Source organism: Scyliorhinus torazame, chromosome 10 (genome assembly GCF_047496885.1).
Source record: "Scyliorhinus torazame isolate Kashiwa2021f chromosome 10, sScyTor2.1, whole genome shotgun sequence".
Classification (NCBI taxonomy): domain Eukaryota; kingdom Metazoa; phylum Chordata; class Chondrichthyes; order Carcharhiniformes; family Scyliorhinidae; genus Scyliorhinus; species Scyliorhinus torazame.
In genome coordinates, this window is record NC_092716.1 from 216,887,588 (window position 1) to 216,905,391 (window position 17,804).

Below are 17,804 nucleotides of genomic sequence, written 5' to 3' on the forward strand. Positions count from 1 at the left end.
AGTACCCCCATTCTACCCGGTCAAACGTCTTCTCAGCGTCCAGTGCCACAACCACCTCTGTTTCCTTCCCCTCCGCCGGTGCCATAACCACGTTCAATACCCTTCTCATGTTTGAAAAGAGCTGCCTCCCTCTCATGAACCCCGTCTGATCTTCACCTATCGCCTTTGGGAGGCACTCCCCCAGCCTACCCCCCAGTACCTTCGCCAATACTTTTGCGTCCACGTTTAAAAGTGATATGGGCCTATACGACCCACACTCTGTCGGATCCTTATCTTTATTAAGCAACAGGGAAATCGATGCCTGCCCCAAAGTTTGTGGCAACACTCCCTTCCCTACCGCCTCTTCAAACATCCCCACCATCAGGGGTGCCAGCTTATCCTTGAATTTTTTATAGTATTCCACCGGAAACACATCCGGCCCTGCCACCTTCCCCGACTGCATCCTCCCAATCGCATCTTTTATCTCCTGCTCCACTATTGCTCTTTCTAATGTAGCCCTATCCCCCTCCCCTAACCTCGGGTACTCCAACCCATCTAGAAATTCCTGCATTTCACGGTCTCCCCCAGGTGGCTCTGATCTGTACAACCTCTCATAGAATTCCTCAAAGTTCTTGTTAATCAGATCCGGAGCCACCAGCACCAACTTCCCTGCCCTGTCCCTCAGCTGAACAATTTCCCTTACCGCTGTCTCCCTCCGAAGCTGACCTGCCTTATCTCCATGCTCTTAAACTTCACCCCTTACTCGCCTCAGTTGCCGCACCCCCTTCCTGGTAGATAGTCGGTCAAAGCTCGCCTGTAGTTCCTTCCTCTTTTCCAACTTCGCTGGTTCCCCATCTTCTGCATAACTCCTATCTACCTCCAACATCTCATCTATTACCCTCTGCCGCTCCAACCTCTCCTCTTTGTCCACGCTGGCCTTAAGCAAGATCATCCCACCCCTCACCACCACCTTTAGAGCCTCCCAGACAACTGCCTTCGACATCTCACCGTACAGTTGAAACTTACATATTCCTCAATTACTTTTTCAATTTTGTCACAGAACCCTTGGTCCCCCAAAAGTCCCGCATCTAATTTCCACCTCGGCCTCTGCGCTACCTCCTTCTCCAGTACCACATCCCTTAACCCCAGCCAGCAAAACCTTCCCCACCACTAAAAAGTTGATCCGCGAGTATACCTTATGGTCTGGCGAGAAAAACGAGCACTCCTGCTCCCTCGGGTGCAGAAACCTCCAAGGGTCCACCCCTCTCATTTCCACCATTAGCCCAGCCAACGCCTTTGTACCCCCAGGTACAGCGCCACTAACCTCCCCTCCAGCACCCCTGTCACAATCATGGTGGTTAGCACAATTGCTTCACAGCTCCAGCGACCCAGGTTCGATTCCCGGCTTGGTTAACTGTCTGTGCGGAGTCTGCACGTTCTCCCCGTGTGGGCGTGGGTTTACTCCGGGTGCTCCGGTTTCCTCCCACAGTCCAAAGATGTGCAGGTTAGGTGGATTGGCCATGCTAAATTGCCCTTAGTGTTCAAAATTGCCCTCCGTGTTGGGTGGAGTTACTGGGTTATGGGGATAGGGTGGAGATGTGGGCTTGGGTAGGGTGCTCTTTCAAAGAGCCGGTGCAGACTCGATGGACCGAATGGTCGCCCCCCTGATCTGCAACCACATCCTCCATCTGGAAACGTACGCTTTTGCTGACCATTACCACTACCCCTCAAGCCCTTCCGTCAAATCCAGAGTGAAACACCTGACTAACCCAGCCCTTTTTAAGTCTCACCTGGTCCCTCACCGTCATGTGAGTCTCCTGCAGCATTGCTACATCGGCTTTCAAACTTTTAAGATGCGCAAGCACTCTTGACCGGAACTCCTAACCCCCTCCCGTTCCACGTGACTATCCTAACTGGGGGTCTCTGACCCCCGACTACCGGCTATCTGAAAGCACTTTTTGAAGTGTGGTCATTGTTGTAACGTATCAGTGTGTCAGCCAATTTGCAACAGCAAGTTTCTCCAAAGAACAATGTGACAATGACCCGATAAGTCTGTTTTTGTGATGTGGATTGGGGGATAAATGTTGACTAGATCAAGGGGATAACTCCCCTGCTGCTCTTCAAAATAATGCTATGAGATCTTTTACATCCATCTAAGTGGGCAAAGGGCCTCAATTTAACATCACGTTTAAAAGACGGTGGGCGGGATTTACCGACTGCCCCGCTGCGGGTTTTTCAGCGGGGGAGCCAGGGCCTGCCAGCAGAATCTACTCATCCCGCCATTGTCAATGGCATTTCCCATTGACCGACCCCTCGCTGCCGGGAAACCCGTGCGCCGGTGTGGGACAGCGGTTAATCCCGCCCGGTACCTTTGACAGAGCAGCACTCACTCAGTACTGCAAAGGAATGTCGGTGTCGAACATTTGTGCTCAAGTCCTGGAGTGGTACGTAAATATTGTACAAGTATATGGCCTGTTTTATTTCTAAGCTGTGCTTTACCTAACTACACATGACCATTGTGAGTTCAGTACAGCCTTGCAAAGATGCCTTGGCGCTTTGAGTTGCCTTGTGAGGTTCTACAGAAATTGCCTGTTTCAGAAGATTCTCTAAAAACTGTTTTATAAAATGACACCCTGAACATAAATTAATTATTCACCCCCTCCCCCGTTCCCAACAGCACTCATCACTAGAAAATAGAGGCTTTGTGTGCGGCCAGGTGCCTTGTGTCTCTATCAAACACAACTTGCATGGCCATGGATTCTGGAGCTACTTAATTTATAATGATGTTGGTCAGGTTTCCATCAGAAGGTCACATCTGGTTCAGCTGGTGCTAAGCAATGCATGTTGGTGGTGTTCGGACATTAGTCTGACACAGCCAAAGCAGGGATAGAAACAATGGTTCTCTCCTTTGAATTGAATTGTCAAGGAGGTTCAGTTTTCATAATGTTGATAACAAACTAAAATAAGGCAAATCTAGTATTTTTGTGTGAAATAATTTCTTCCGTTTATGTAGCTGTGATGCATGATGTTTTATGACTATCTTCCATCGTTTATATGGTGCTTTCAAAGCATTCTTGCTTCTGTGTCTGAAGGTTGTCGGTTAAGGCCCCAATTGAGCACTTCTAATCAAGATTGAGAGCAGTAGCCTGTGAGTGCAGCATTGTTGGAGGCACCGTCTTTAAGAGATTAATTCAAGGTTGTGCATTTTGGTCAATCCCATGACACCATTTAAAGAAGGTCAGGCAGTACTGCCAAAATTTCCTGACCTTCATGTGTCCTTCAGGCAATACTATCCAAACTAGTTTAGTTAGCTAGGGGCCTCGCTGTCCATTCTGTCAGGGTGAAAATTGACAGTTGCATTGGCCTGAATAATAAGTAACTACATTTCAAAACAATATTTCACTGGCTGGTTTGGGCTGTATTGAGACCATGATATACACTATGCAAGTGTAAATTCTATGTGAGATTGATTAAATTGGTAATGCTATCATTGAAGAATAAAGAGCTTTAATTTGAAGTGGATTACTGGGAAATAGCAAGGTTTTATTAATATTTGTTTAGTGTAATAATTGTTAGTGCAGGAAGATTAAAGAGCACAAATATCTGGGTGAAGCATGGGATGTGCAAGATAAAATAATTAACCAGAGAAGTGACCAGCTCACCAGTGCCTCAATTGCAGAACAGTTTGCCCTCAATGTAACAAAATTGTGCAAGGAAAGAAGGTTCCATATTGAATCTCTCGTCCATTGTGGTAAATTTTGAAGGGGCAATGTGTTAAAATTAACATTGTAAGAAGTCTTACAACACCAGGTTAAAGTCCAACAGGTTTGTTTCGATATCACTAGCTTTCAGAGCGCTGCTCCTTCCTCAGGTGAATGAAGAGGTATGTTCCAGAAACATGTATATAGACAGATTCAAAGATGCTAGACAATGCTTGGAATGCGAGCATTAGCAGATGATTAAACCCTTACAGATCCAGAGATGGGGTAAACCCAGCTTTAAGAGGTGTGAATTATGTCAAGTCAGGACAGTTGGTAGGATTTCGCAGGCCAGATGGTGGGGGATGAATGTAATGCGACATGAATCCCAGGTCCCGGTTGAGGCCGCACTCGTATGCGGAACTTGGCTATAATTTTTTGCTCGGCAATTCTGCGTTATCGCGCGTACTGAAGGCCGCCTTGGAGAACGCAGAATCGCCGAGCAGAAACTTATAGCCAAGTTCCGCACACATGAGTGTGGCCTCAACCGGGACCTGGGATTCATGTCGCATTACATTCATCCCCCACCATCTGGCCTGCAAAATCCTACCAACTATCCTGGCTTGACACAATTCACACCTCTTTAACCTGGGGTTACCCCATCTCTGGATCTGTAAAGATTTAATCACCTGCTAATGCTCGCATTCAAGCATATGGTCTGGCATCTTTGAATCTGTCTATATATATGTTTCTGGAACATACCTCTTCATTCACCTGAGGAAGGAGCAGCGCTCCAAAAGCTAGTGATATCGAAACAAACCTGTTGGACTTTAACCTGGTGTTGTAAGACTTCTTACTGTGCTCACTCTAGTCTAACGCCAGCATCTCCACATCAGAATTAACATTAGCAGACCTGGGTTAGGGAATGGGAAAATCAACTGGGGTTCCACTTCTGGTTGTGGTACAACATCAACTGCTGGGCCAATACATCTTTATGCCAAATGAAGACCAGATTATGTTTGTTTGTCATCATAGAATCCCTACAGTGAAGAAGGAGGCCACTCGGCCTATCAAATCTGCACCGACCCTTCGACTCCACCCATTTACACTCCCCCATCTGCCCCACCTAACCTGCACATCATTGAACTGGGAGGAAACCGGAGCACCCGGAGGAAACCCATGCAGGGGAGAATGTAGATACTCCACACAAGCAGAGGCCGGAATTGGACCCAGGTCCCTGGCACTGTGAGACAGCAGTGCTAACCACTGTGCCACCATTCTGCTGGTGTTAATCAGTATTTGCAGTTGTGGGGAAGAAATTAAAATATTTGAAAAAATCAGATCTTGAATTTTGCATGAAAACATTATTTAATTCCTAAAATACTCTCAGAAACCTTGCAAGAAAGCAGCGTAAAAGAGTGCAAATACGAGAGGGAGGTGACTGTGAATCAATAATTGTCAGATCTGCTGATTACTCTGCTGGAGCAAGTATTTGATGAAAGCTGGGAGATGTATTTTTGGTGCATTTGTTCACATACAATACAACGGTCTTGCATTGCCTGGACATGAAGAAATTCAGGAAAATGTGGGTCTTAAAAGTAATAGTGTTAATTGCATGTTTTTTTGAATGCTGCTGTTTCCTTAGAAACATTAAAATATTGTTGACTTTTTTGAATCAATAGAAGCCTTGGCTCAATTTGAGTCATTCTGAGTATTGTAACCAGCAGAACATAATATATGACCTGAGAGCTGGCACCAATACAGTGCCGCAGGCTGTTGGCAGATTCAACATACCTGTGTTGAAAGTGTAGGAAAATATTGAAATACAAGACCTATTTGTAAAATATTAAATTACTCTCTTATTCCCTTATGCTCAGAAAATCTAAGCAGTATTAAAATCACATGGTGGGTGTGGGGAATGTATTTTATACAATGATGAATTGTTGCTAATTATATTGTGCGATTTATTACAGTCATAATGAATGGACATCATCGTTCAGGCACCCAGTGACTGGGCAGATTTCATCAGAAAACACCGAGTACATCTTGAAAGAGCAGTAAGTATTATGCTGCATTAAAGTGTACACCGGGAGCTATGACTCTGGAACTTTATTTTAATGGTGCATTAATTATCATAACTGGATTTAATTCTAATGTGAAAGGAATGCTTAATTTCTTTGATCACTTAAAAAATAAATATGACCAGTCACCAAGCCTGTGCAGCTGGAATGTCTATTTGTTATGTTTGCTATTTGTGGAGTATTGCAAGTTTTGTCTTTTGAGAAATGTACTTTGTTTCCGGTGGAATGCTAGCTTAAAAGAGTATTGTCCGAATGATGAAACACACCTCAAAAGTTAACAGTTTTGCCCCAAGACTCCCCCAGCCAACCTACATGCACCAGGATGGTTCCTGCCATTATTCTAGATGGAATGAATTTGCTGAACTCAGCTGGGGCAGCAGTACGACCCTCCTGCTTGGCATGGGAAAGATTCACTTGGCGGGGGAGGGGGGGGTAATTAGAGGACCATTTAAGTGTAGAGGCCACTACAGAAGATCAGGGACTTTGTGAATAAGACAGCATCACTGTCTCTTTCTTCAACCTATGTCAACTGGTCATTGAGTCTGGATATGGGTTAAGCGATTTGATAGCGCACCTTTTTTTTAAATAACAATCTTTATTGTCACAATTAGGCATACATTAACACTGCAATGAAGTTACTGTGAAAAGCCTCTAGTCACCACATTCCGGCGCCTGTTCGGGTACACGGGGAGAATTCAGAATGTCCAAATTACCAAACAGCACGTCTTTCGGGACTTGTGGGAGGAAGGTGTAGCTGACTGTCAACAGTACATGTCAAACGTGGCATCAAGTCTTCCAATGATGCCACGTGGGGCAGGATGTTGATGAAAACTAGGAGAGGATCAAGTACTGACCCGAGCGTGGGGAGATAATCCAGCTCCGATAACAGTATAGTTAAGATGTGAAACAAGGACAGTTATATAATCCTTACTGAAATCCGTAGGGCTGGATTCTCCGGTCGCCAAACGCCGAAATCATTTTCTGCGAACTGCCAGAGATTCACATTACCCGACCGAATCGGGGGCAGTGCCGCTTTTGTGATGCTCCGCCTCCTCCAAAGCAGCGTACCCTCCGAGTACGGCGCACGCCATATCGGCCGTCCCCCAATGCTCCGCTCCCGACCGGCCATGTTTCCGATGGCGTGGGACACGCATGGTCTCACCTGTCAGGAACCCGACTGTGGCGGCTGTAGACTCAGTCCAGCACCACCACAGTCGGGGGAGGGCCGATCCACGGGCGGGGGCGGACGTTATTCGGGGCTGGGGAAGTGTGGTGGGGTGGACCGGAGAGCGCGAGCTGACCGAAGGGGGGGGGGGGGAAACTATTTTGTGGGCTGGCTGCGTCCGCCATGGAGCATGCGCAGCCGCTGCAGGGCCGTACGCATTCGCTGACACAAACCTGGCAATTCTCTGGGGCGTATCGCAGCTAGAGCCGGGTGCTCTATGCTGCCAGTCTGCTAGCCCCCAGCAAAACAGGGAGTTGGTGGCCATTTTGCGCCAGTTTTCCTGGCATAAAACACCACCGTTCCCACGCCGGCATAGGGACATAGAATCCAGCCCATAGAGTCAGCGCAGAGAGTATCAATTAAATGTTTTAACTTAATGTATGTACAGAAAACGAGAGAGAGCTGGGATTGAGAGATGGAAAAAATAAATTGTTTTAATTTTTCTTAAATCTCCAATAATTGGGAGCCGGAACAATAAGACTTGATATCTGTAGGAGTACATTTTCAGCATCAGAATGACTTGAAACTTATCTTGCTGTAAGCTCAAACGTTTTCTGGTGTGTTTAGTGGTTAAGTACCTTTCCTGTCTGTTGGTGCCAAATCTATTGGCAAGGGACTGGTTAGCTCAGCTTGAGGAGAAGCAGGACAAATTGGACAGCACTTAACTAGGCATGTGAGCTGCATGGTGGCACTGTGGTGAGCTTTGCTGCCTCATGGCGCCGAGGTCCTAAGTTCGATCCCGGCTCTGGGTCACTCTCCGTGGACCTGACTGGACAGTAGGGGGCCTCCGTTAAGTGCCTAATCTGAAAGATGGCACCACTGACAATGTTGCTGTTCGTCTGGATTATGTGCAGAAATCTTGAAATGTACACTGGGGCGTAACCTCTGAGCTCCAGTACACCATATCTGGGAGGGTGCCCCTAAAGTTGTACTGGAGACCTTGCCCCCAGAATTTCCAGGTAAGGATTGCCCTGCACTAGGAACCATCCTTAAATTGTGAATTAAATTGCAAACTTTTTGAATGGTTCTCACTGTGTTGCATCAATAGTTGCACAGAAAAGATTTGAAGAATTAAAACCAGTTCTAACTTCTGGGTAATTGTTATACCGATCTCCCCATTTTGAGAGATCTGACTTGACCCGATCAGACCCCTGCCAAGATTTGACCCCACTCACCTTATAGACTTTTAAACTCACCTGTTAAAAGCAGCTAATGCTGTAAAAATGGGGGCTTGACTTATATGCCTCGATGATACAGCCCTTAAAGCTAGACCTTGGGGACGTGCTGTACCGTCCAGATCCGACCCAACCTGAGTCAGAAGGTGGTGCAAGATAGGATTGGCTCGATTTTCAGGTAAAAAGCTTTGAACAGAGTGACGATAATTATCAATTGCCACTCCATCGGACGTTGCAGCCGATAATTTATTTGACTTGGGGACATTGGACCAGGAATAGACCATTTAGCTCCTCAAGCATGTTCCACTCTTCAGTGAGATTGTGACTAATCTGTAACCTAATATAGGCATAGTCCTTTGCCCCATATTCATGGATACCTTGAGTTAAGCTATCAATGTCAGATTTAAGATTAACAATTGACCTAGCACCAAGGGCCATTTACGGAAGACAGTTCCAAACTTGTTCCACTGTTATGATCAGAACCATTTCCAAATTTCTTTCCTGAAAAGTTTGGCTTTTCCAGACTCCACAGTCCATGGAAATAGTTTCTGTCTGGTTACTCCAGTTCCTTTTTAATATCCTGAAAATTTCAATTGAATTGGCCCTTAATCTCCTAACGTTCATGGAATGCATCCCTAGATTGAGTCATCTCCTTGTGGTGTCCAACTGTCATTCTGATAATCCATGTTGTACGCTCTCCCAAGACTAGTGTATCCATCCTAAGGTTTAGTTACTCCATGTGTTTGAAATCTAGACTTTGCATAGTTGTAAACTAACTTTTGCCTCCTTTTGCTTGGCTCCTCTAGATACAAAGGCCAACATTCCATTTGTCTTTTTGATAATTTTCCGCACATGCCAATGATCTATTCATAGATGTCCTAAATCTTTTTGGGGCCTCAACTGTTCTTAAATTTTCATCATTTAGAAAGCACCTTTTTAGGTCCAAATTGGGTGACCTCATATTTGCCCACATTGATATTTTGTAAAATATATTTGGCACAGCTGTACATCTTACTACTTTGTGTTTCTCCCTTCTGCTATCCCCTTGAATGGTGTTGACAATTTTTGAGGGTACAGTTCCAGGGTCATTGGATGTCCAGCCGCATCATACCGAATTGCCCATTCTGCCTGCATGAACTTGGGCAATAAGTGGGGGCAGTGTATGACATGAGAGTCCTGCTGAAACTGTTTCTTGCCTGATGTTTAAACATGGACTTTCCACTTCTTCCCTTGATCATTACCAGCAATGAAAAATCACTGCTGTTTTTTTTTAAAGAGGAATGATACCGAGGTCGGCATCTCTCCCAAGAGTCAGAGATAACAAAGATCAAGATTGAATCAAATAGGTCATTAGAAGGGCAATTTTTGTTGCAATTTCTCACCTGGATTTGTTACACGATATGTGGTAATTGTGTGATTCTTTTTTTTTTTGTCCACCAAAACCGAGTGAGTTATTTTTAGGATCAATAAATAAAGATTCAGTCAGCCTATTCAATAACTATGCAATTGATGTGCGGCAGCTCATTTTTATTAATTGCTACTCAGCTAATTACTGCTCTGTATTTCTAAGTGACTATATTTCAGCCTAACATTTTCAGCTAGTGGTTTCCGATTGCAAATTGAAATGTACAGGGCGAGGATATGTTGAACTTAATATTGTTGTGCCTCTAATTTGTGGAGCTCTTGTTTTTGGGTGCTCAGAGCAGATGAGGCATCGCCTTGTGCGATTTGTTATGTGTTATTTGTGAAAAATGTAGAAAGGTGCAGCTCATGAATGTGTATTCTTAGCAGGGGCAAATTAGTGCTGAATTATTTTGAATCTCAAAAAGTGACACAGGATAAAACTGGCAGCTGAAGAAATAGATCACCTGTTTGAAGTTCCTACCCTCCCCCCTCCCATTTCAAAGTAATAGCAGTTACGTGATCCATTGGGATTTAAAAGATATTCATAAGGGGACAACACCTTTATTGTTAACAACACCGGGAAAGCACCACACACCTCTTTAAAAATAAATACAAATCTGGAAATGTGCAAAGCAAAAGAAAAATGCTGATTATTTGATTTTAGTTCAAGCCTATCTTCTGATCTGTGGTCATGTAGAATCCATCATTCAACAACAGTTAGTTATCACTCCCAGTGTTGAGCACTCACTGCAGCTGTTAGTACCTGTAATAGAGCCCCGGAGAATCAGCCATGTGCTCTGTCGTATCCCATACATTCAGTTGCTATGGCAGCAGTAGATGAAAAATATAAGCACCTGGGTTGCTGTGCCTGAAACTTCGGCAAGTGGGTGAGGAGAACAATAATTTGTTGTTTTCAGCACCCAAATGGATCATTCATTTTGGTAAGTACGATTATTTGAGGAATTGATGGAATATTCTAAACGATATTTCTGTATTTGGTTCAGAAAGAAAAGGTGTAGCTTCATTTTATGTACCTTTGTCAGATGTCCATGTTAGTTTCTGAGTACTGTACAGTCAATTTCACGGAGATCACCTTCTATTTAATGATGTTGGCAGATACGTATGTAAATAGAGAGCAATTATATATATTTTTTAATATGAAAGAATGAGGGAACACTTGCCAAGAATAGATGTAATTCAGTGTATGGATAAAAAAGCAGTTTAAAAAAAATATATAATAATTGGGTGTGGGCAAGCTGATAATTCAACATTTATTCCCCATCCCTTGTTGCATTAATGGTGGCAAGCGATCTTGTTGCAACCTTTACTGTGATGCTAATAATACAATGGTGTTCAGTAGAGAGATTTCAGGATTTTGACCGACTGAATGGTGTATCAATTGTGGCTGTGTCTTGGAGGTTATACCCTTGACTTGAGATTTGTGGATGATGGAGAGGGTTTGAGAAATCCAGAGATAAGCCATTCAACTAAGAACCAGTTATGGATTGTACATCTTAAACATGGTTGATTTAATTAAGCATCTGGTCAGTGATGATCTCCAGGATGTTGTCCTTGTAGTATTTGACAATGATGGAATTGCTAAAGGTTGAGGGGAAAGAGTTGAAATTTTTCTTCTTCGAGATGGTTATTACCGTAAACCTACACAGGGCGCAAATATTTCCTGGAAGTAATCCGGAACGTGGCTATATGCTGACATGTGTACTTCATTGTCGGAAGTATTGTGATTAGTGTTGTGTATATTCAGGAAATAGCTCAATTTTTAGCCACAAGATAAAAGGAAGATCACTGATGCAGTTGGTAGTTGGGCTGAGGACATCTTGTTGAAGAACTCTCTCTTGCAATGGGATACTGTGATTGGCTTTGAACAGACCATCTTTGTGTCATCTATGACCACTGACCAGGGAAATGGTTTTCCCTTTTTGATTCAGTTTTGATATGGTTCTTTGGTTCCAGACTCAGCCACTTAATGTAATGAGCAGTAAACTGAATTGGGTAGACACTGGCATCTGTGATTATCAGAAAACTTGGGAAGGAGGCCAGGGAATTGTCCACTTGAAACATTTTTGATGAACACCTGAAGACATTTGCAAAATGTTCAGCCAGCCCTGCTCCTTAGGGTGGAACAATGAGAAGGTTAATGAAGCCACCTCCAAAGTTGTTTGGTTGTCCACCGCCATGCTCAACTGGATGTGGTAGTGCTATAGAGATTTGCTCTGAGCTTTTGGTTGCTCTGGATTCAGCCTACTGCTTTTTGGCATTTATCATGCTGGTGATCCAGTGTAGTAGCTTCCCAAAGTAGGTGCTTCATTCTAATGTGCCAGCTCATTGCATGCTATTTATATTTCCCATTAAGCCAGCGTTATTGTTTGGAGGAGAGAGGGATACATTGGTCCATGTGGTCACAGATTGTGGTGGTATAAAAATGGCTATTGATGGTGATTGTAGAAAACGCCTATTGATAGTGACTTGTGTGAGCCCGGTCGGCAACGGCATTTTTGGGGCTTTAAGCCCGGTCCCAGGGTCCGCGGAGGCGGCAGAAGAAGGGAGAAGGCACGGAGGAGGCACAGTGGAGACACAGGAGGAAAAAAGGAACAAAGAAAAATGTCGAGGGTGAGCAAGAAAACGGCCGAAAAAAAAACAGCTGGAGGTCCATTGGGGAGTGGAAAGGTCACCGCGGGGTCACCAGGAAAAATGGAGACTGGAGCACCAGGGAAGGCCGCACTGCTTACGGCTGAAGAAATAACTAAGGTGATGGCTGCGGAATTTGAAAAGCAGTTGGTGCAGATTGCGAAATGTATGGAGACGGTGAGGAAGGAGATGAGGGAGGTTTTGAGTGTGCTGGTGGAGGAGGCGGTTTCCCCGGTGAGGACGGAGGTGGCGAGCGCAGTGGCGGAGGTGCGAGAGCAAGGGGAGGCGCTGAAGGAAGTGGATGAGACGTTATTGCAGCACGGTGATCAACTTGCCTCGATGGGGAAAGAGATGCGGAAGGTGATGGATACTAACAAGGATCTGTGAGGAAAAATGGAAGACCTGGAAAACAGATCCAGGCAACAGAATTTGAGGATTGTGGGGCTGCCCGAAGGAGTTGAAGGACCGAAGCCGACTGAGTATTTTGCCGCGATGCTGGCAAAATTATTGGGGGAGGGGGAGGATCCCTCCCAATATGAACTGGATCGGGCTCATCGGTTGTGGAGGCCTATACCAAAGGCGAGTGAGCCGCCAAGGGCAGTGACTCTGTGCTTCCGTAGGTACAGGGTGAAGGAGAAGGTCCTGAGCTGGGCCAAGCAGAAGCGGGTGGTGCAGTGGGCTGGAGCTGGTATACGTGTATACCAGGACTTTACGGTGGAGCTGGCAAGGAGGCGGGCTGCCTTCAACAGGGTGAAGAGGGCACTATACATTAGCAAGGTGCGGTGCGGCATTGTATATCCAGCGAAGCTGAGGGTGACTTACATGCTCAGGGACTTTTATTTTGGAACGGCGGAAGCAGCGGAGGAGTTTGCGAAAGCAGAAGGACTGTGGCAGAACTGACAAATTGAGGATGGCCATGTGCCGATGTAACCTCATGACTGTATTTTCTTCTTTTTTGTATCACTGCGCGCGGGTGTAGAGATTAAAGGAGCCAATGTGGTATATATTTGGACAAGGGAAGGGACGGGACTTTCACTCAAAATGAGAGTTCTTTGGGATGTAGGTGGATATGCGGGGTTTGTGTGCTAAAACGGGATCTTTGGGCTTTCCTAGGGCCGGGCAAGTGGGAAAGGGACCCGGGCGGGGGGCCTCCACGCTGGCCGGTTTGAGCTGGCCAGTGAACGGGAGTAAGGTGGGGGGAGGGGCTGCGGCCATCGGAGCCTGGCAGAACAGGGTCCGAGTGGTCTAGCCGGGGTGGAAAGTTGGGGGGAAGGAACCGAGGTTGGGAGGAGGAGTTTTACAAGAAGCAGTGGACGGGAGGAGCTGGAGACCTGCGGTTGGGGGGGGGGGGGGGGGGGGGAAGAGAGAGAGAGAGAGAGAGAGAGAGAGAAAGCTGTGTAAGATTAAGGGTGACTACGGGTAATCCCTGATTCCTTTTTGCCATTTGTTTATGTAAACATGCGGGTTGAGGTTTGGGGGTTGGTGGGTAGATGGGATCGTTGTTATTATGGGGACTGACATATCTTGCTGATTATTGTTTATTGTTGATGGATGTAAATGTGGGAGAAAATGTGAAAAAGGGGGAGAATAAAAAAATGTTTTTTAAAAAAAAAGATAGTGACTTGTGTGATGTCCAATTTGGATTGATGGATCTTTCCCACTTGTCACAATGGTAGTGCTGTAACACATAAAAGAGAATGTCCTCAAGACGTTATTTTCACTGTACAGTGGTCACTTCGACCACCACCAGTGCTATCATGGAACACAGACAGATAACAGGTAGATTAGTCGGGACAAGGTCGATCAGGTTTTGTTTTCTTCTTCCATTGACACAGGCCAAACATTGTCGGTGCTGATGATTTTTTTTTTAACAAACATTTTATTAAGGCAAGATACAAGTACAAATGTATATATAATTCAGTAAGTAACACCCCCCCCCCCTCCCCCTACCCAACCAACAACCATACCCTGCCAACATAGCTTATACAAACAATTCCCAAGTGCCTCCATCTCCTCTTGCTGATCCCGCCTAAACTGAACTGAACTAACTTCCCCTACCCCCTCATTCCCTAACCGCCCTCCCATCTTATTGTATCTGTTAACAGTTTAGATTCACCGAAGAAGTCGATAAACGGTTGCCACCTTCAGACGAACCCTAACATTGACCCTCTCAGGGCAAACTTAATTTCCTCAAGCCTGAGAAATCCGGCCATGTCACTAACCCATACCCCTGATTTCGGGGGCTCCAAGTCCCTCCACGCTAATAAGATCCATCTCCGGGCTACCAAGGAGGCCAAGGCCAAAACGTCAGACTCTCTCGCCCCCTGGATTCCCGGGTCTTTCGACACTCAAAAAATCGCCACCTCTGGACTCGGTGCCATCCTTGTCTTTAATACCGTGGACATGACATCAACAAATCCTTGCCAGAACCCCCTAAGCTTCGGACATGCCCTGAACATGTGAACATGATTTGCGGGCCCTCCCGCACACTGCCCACACCTGTTCTCTACCCCAAAAAACCTGCTCATCCAGGCCACTGTCATGTGTGCCCGGTGAACCACCTTGAATTGTATCAGGCTGACCCTGGCCCATGATGAGGACGTGTTGACTCTGCTCAGAGCATCCTCCCACAGACCTGTCTCAAGCTCCTAACCCAGCTCATCTTCCCACTTGCACTTCACCTCCCCTATCTGAGTTCCCTCCCACTCCATCAGTTCTATATAAATTTCCGAGACCTTCTCCATCCCCACCCCCATTTTTGAAACTACTTTATCCTGTATCCCCTGTGGCGGTAGAAGCGGAAAGGTCAAAACCTGCCTTCGCACAAAATCCCTCACCTGCAGATTGCAAAACCCATTCCCATCCGGCAATTCAAACTCCTCCTCCAAATCCTCCAAACAAGGAAAGCTCCCATCAATAAACCAATCTCTCAGCCTCTCAGTACCTGCTCTCTGCCACCTCTGAACCCCCCATCCAACCTCCCCGAGACAAACCGGTGATTGCCACAAATTGGAGCCAACACCGATGCTCTCTCCACTGCCACATGCTTCCACCACTGTCCCTAAATTCTCAGAGCCACCACCCCATCAGGCTTGTAGAGTCACGAGCCAGTGAGAATGGCAGAGGTGCCGTTACCAGTACTCCTAAACTTGTGCCCCTACATGATGCCGCCTCTACCTTCTCCCATACCTAGCCCTCTCCCACTACCCACTTCCTGATCTTGGCTATATTTGCCACACAGCAGTCCCGCCCCCCCCCCCCCCCCCCCCCCCTCGGCTCCGCACCAGCAGCACTTTCCTTACTCGCAGGGTTTTACCCGCCCACACAAACCCAGAGATCATCGTATTAACCCGCTTAATAAAGGCCTTCTGGTATAAAAATAAGGAGACACTGGAAAACAAACAAAAATCTCGGCAGAACCGTCATCTTTATGGTCAACATCCCCACCAGTGACAATGGGAGCATATCCCTCCTCCGGAAGTCATCCTTCATTTGCTCAACTAACCGGGCCAGATTTAATTTATGCAACTGCTCCCATCCCCGTGCCACCTGAATTCCCAAGTATCGAATTCCCACCACTTTAAACGGCAACTCCCCCAGGCTCCTCCTCCTGCCCCCTCGTGTGGATCACAAATACCTTACTTTTTCCCATATTCAATTTATACCCTGAGAACTAGCCAAATTCCCCTAAGATCTGCATAATCTCTCCCATCCCCCCCCCTAGTCGGTCAGAAATATACAGCAGTAGATCAGCTGCATATAGGGACCCTGTGCTTCACCTCCGGACTAACCCCTTCCAGTCCTTTAACGCTCTCAGCGCCATCGCCAATGGCTCGAGAGCCAAGGAAAACAGCAGTGGGGAGAGTGGACATCCCTGCCACGTAGCCCGGCACAGTCTGAAATATTCAGAGCTCACCCGGTTCGTCCGCACACTTGCCACTGGCGCCTGGTACAGCAATCGGATCCAGTCTATAAAACCCTGCCCAAACCCAAACCGCCCCAAGATCGCCCACAGATACCTCCACTCCACCTGGTCGAAGTAATTCTCTGCATCCATAGCGATCACCACCTCCACCTCCCTCCCCTTGGAGGGCATCATGATGACATTCAAGAGCCTTCTAACATTGGCTGTTAACTGCCTGCCTTTTAACAAATCCCGTCTGGTCCTCCCCTCTCACCCCCGGAACATATTCCTCAATTCACGAGGCCAAAATCTTGGCCAGCAATTTGGCTTCAACATTTAGTTAGGACATTGGTCTGTATGACTCGCATTGTTCTGGGTCCATCTACCTCTTCAGGATCAATGAGATCGAAGCCTGTGACATTATTGGGGGAAGAACACACCGCTCCCTTGCCTCATTAAATGCCCTTACCAGCAGCGGACCCAGCACCCCAGCAAACTTCTTATAAAATTCCACTGGGTATCCATCCGTTCCCGGGGCCTTGCCCGACTGCATGGACTCCAATCTCTCTACTACTTCCACAATCCCGATCTGGGCTTCCAGCCCTTCCAAACACTCCAAGACGTGCCTCATCCCCTCCACTCCAACTGGGGGCTCCAACTCCTACAACCAGCTGTAAAATTCCTTGAAATCCCATTCACCCCCGCTGGATCCAAAATAGTGTTCCCTCCCCTCTATCCTTCACTCTCCCTATCTCCCTGGCCGCCTCTCTTTTCCTAAGCTGGTGTGCTAGCACCATACTCGTATATCGCCCCTCTTGCCCTCCTCAACTGTCCTACCGCCTTCCTTGTGGATATCAGACCAAACTCCATCTATAGCTTCTGCCATTCCTTCAACAACCCCGCCTCCACGGCTTCCGAGTACCTTCTATCCACCTGGAGGATCTCCCTAACCAAACTATCTATCTCTGCCCACTCTACCTTCTCCCTATGAGCCCGTACCGAAATCAGTTTCCCCCCCCCCCCCCCACCTACTGCTTTCAGTGCCTCCCGTACCGTTGCTGCTGAAACCTTCCCTGTGTCATTTATCTCCAAATAATTCTGGATGGCCTCCCTCACCCGCCTGCACACCTCTTCATACACTGACAGTCCTATATCCAATCTCCATTATGGGTGCTGACCGCCTCCTTGCTCACCGATAAACCCATCCAGTGTGGGGCATGATCCGACATAACAATCGCCAAATATTCAACATTCACCACCCCCGCCAGCAAAGCCCTATCCAAAACAAAAAAATTAATCCGGTGTACATGGGGGAAAAAAAGAAAACTCCTTCGTTCTTGGTCGTCCGAACCTCAACAGATCCCCCCCCCCCCCCCCAGATTTATTCCAGAAACACGTTTAGTTCCTTCCCTCCCTGTCCCTGAACTCGACCGATCCAACCTCTGATCTATAACCGTATTAAAGTCGTCCCGTCCCCCCCCCCCCCCCCCCCGTCCCCCCCCCACCCCCCCCCCACCATGATCAGCCTAAGTGAGTCCAAGTCTGGGATCCTCCCCATCACCCGCCTCATAAGCTCCACGTGGTCCCAGTTTGGTGCATAGATATTCACTAATACCACCGGCATCCCCTCCAGTTTCCCACTCGCCATAACGTACCTAACCCCCGATTCCGCCACTATGCCCCCGACCA

General features: G+C 46.8%; 1 protein-coding gene across 12 annotated transcripts in view; it reads left to right on the forward strand.

Moving 5' to 3' along the window:
• The window catches only part of plekha7b (pleckstrin homology domain containing, family A member 7b), a 713,202-nt gene that overhangs the window by 399,688 nt on the left and 295,710 nt on the right, over positions 1–17,804 (forward strand). For all 12 annotated transcript variants that reach the window (XM_072466383.1, XM_072466384.1, XM_072466385.1 and 9 more), the window contains one exon: positions 5,651–5,734. In XM_072466383.1, the coding sequence (XP_072322484.1) occupies positions 5,651–5,734 (84 nt within the window). The remainder of the gene's footprint in view (positions 1–5,650; positions 5,735–17,804) is intronic.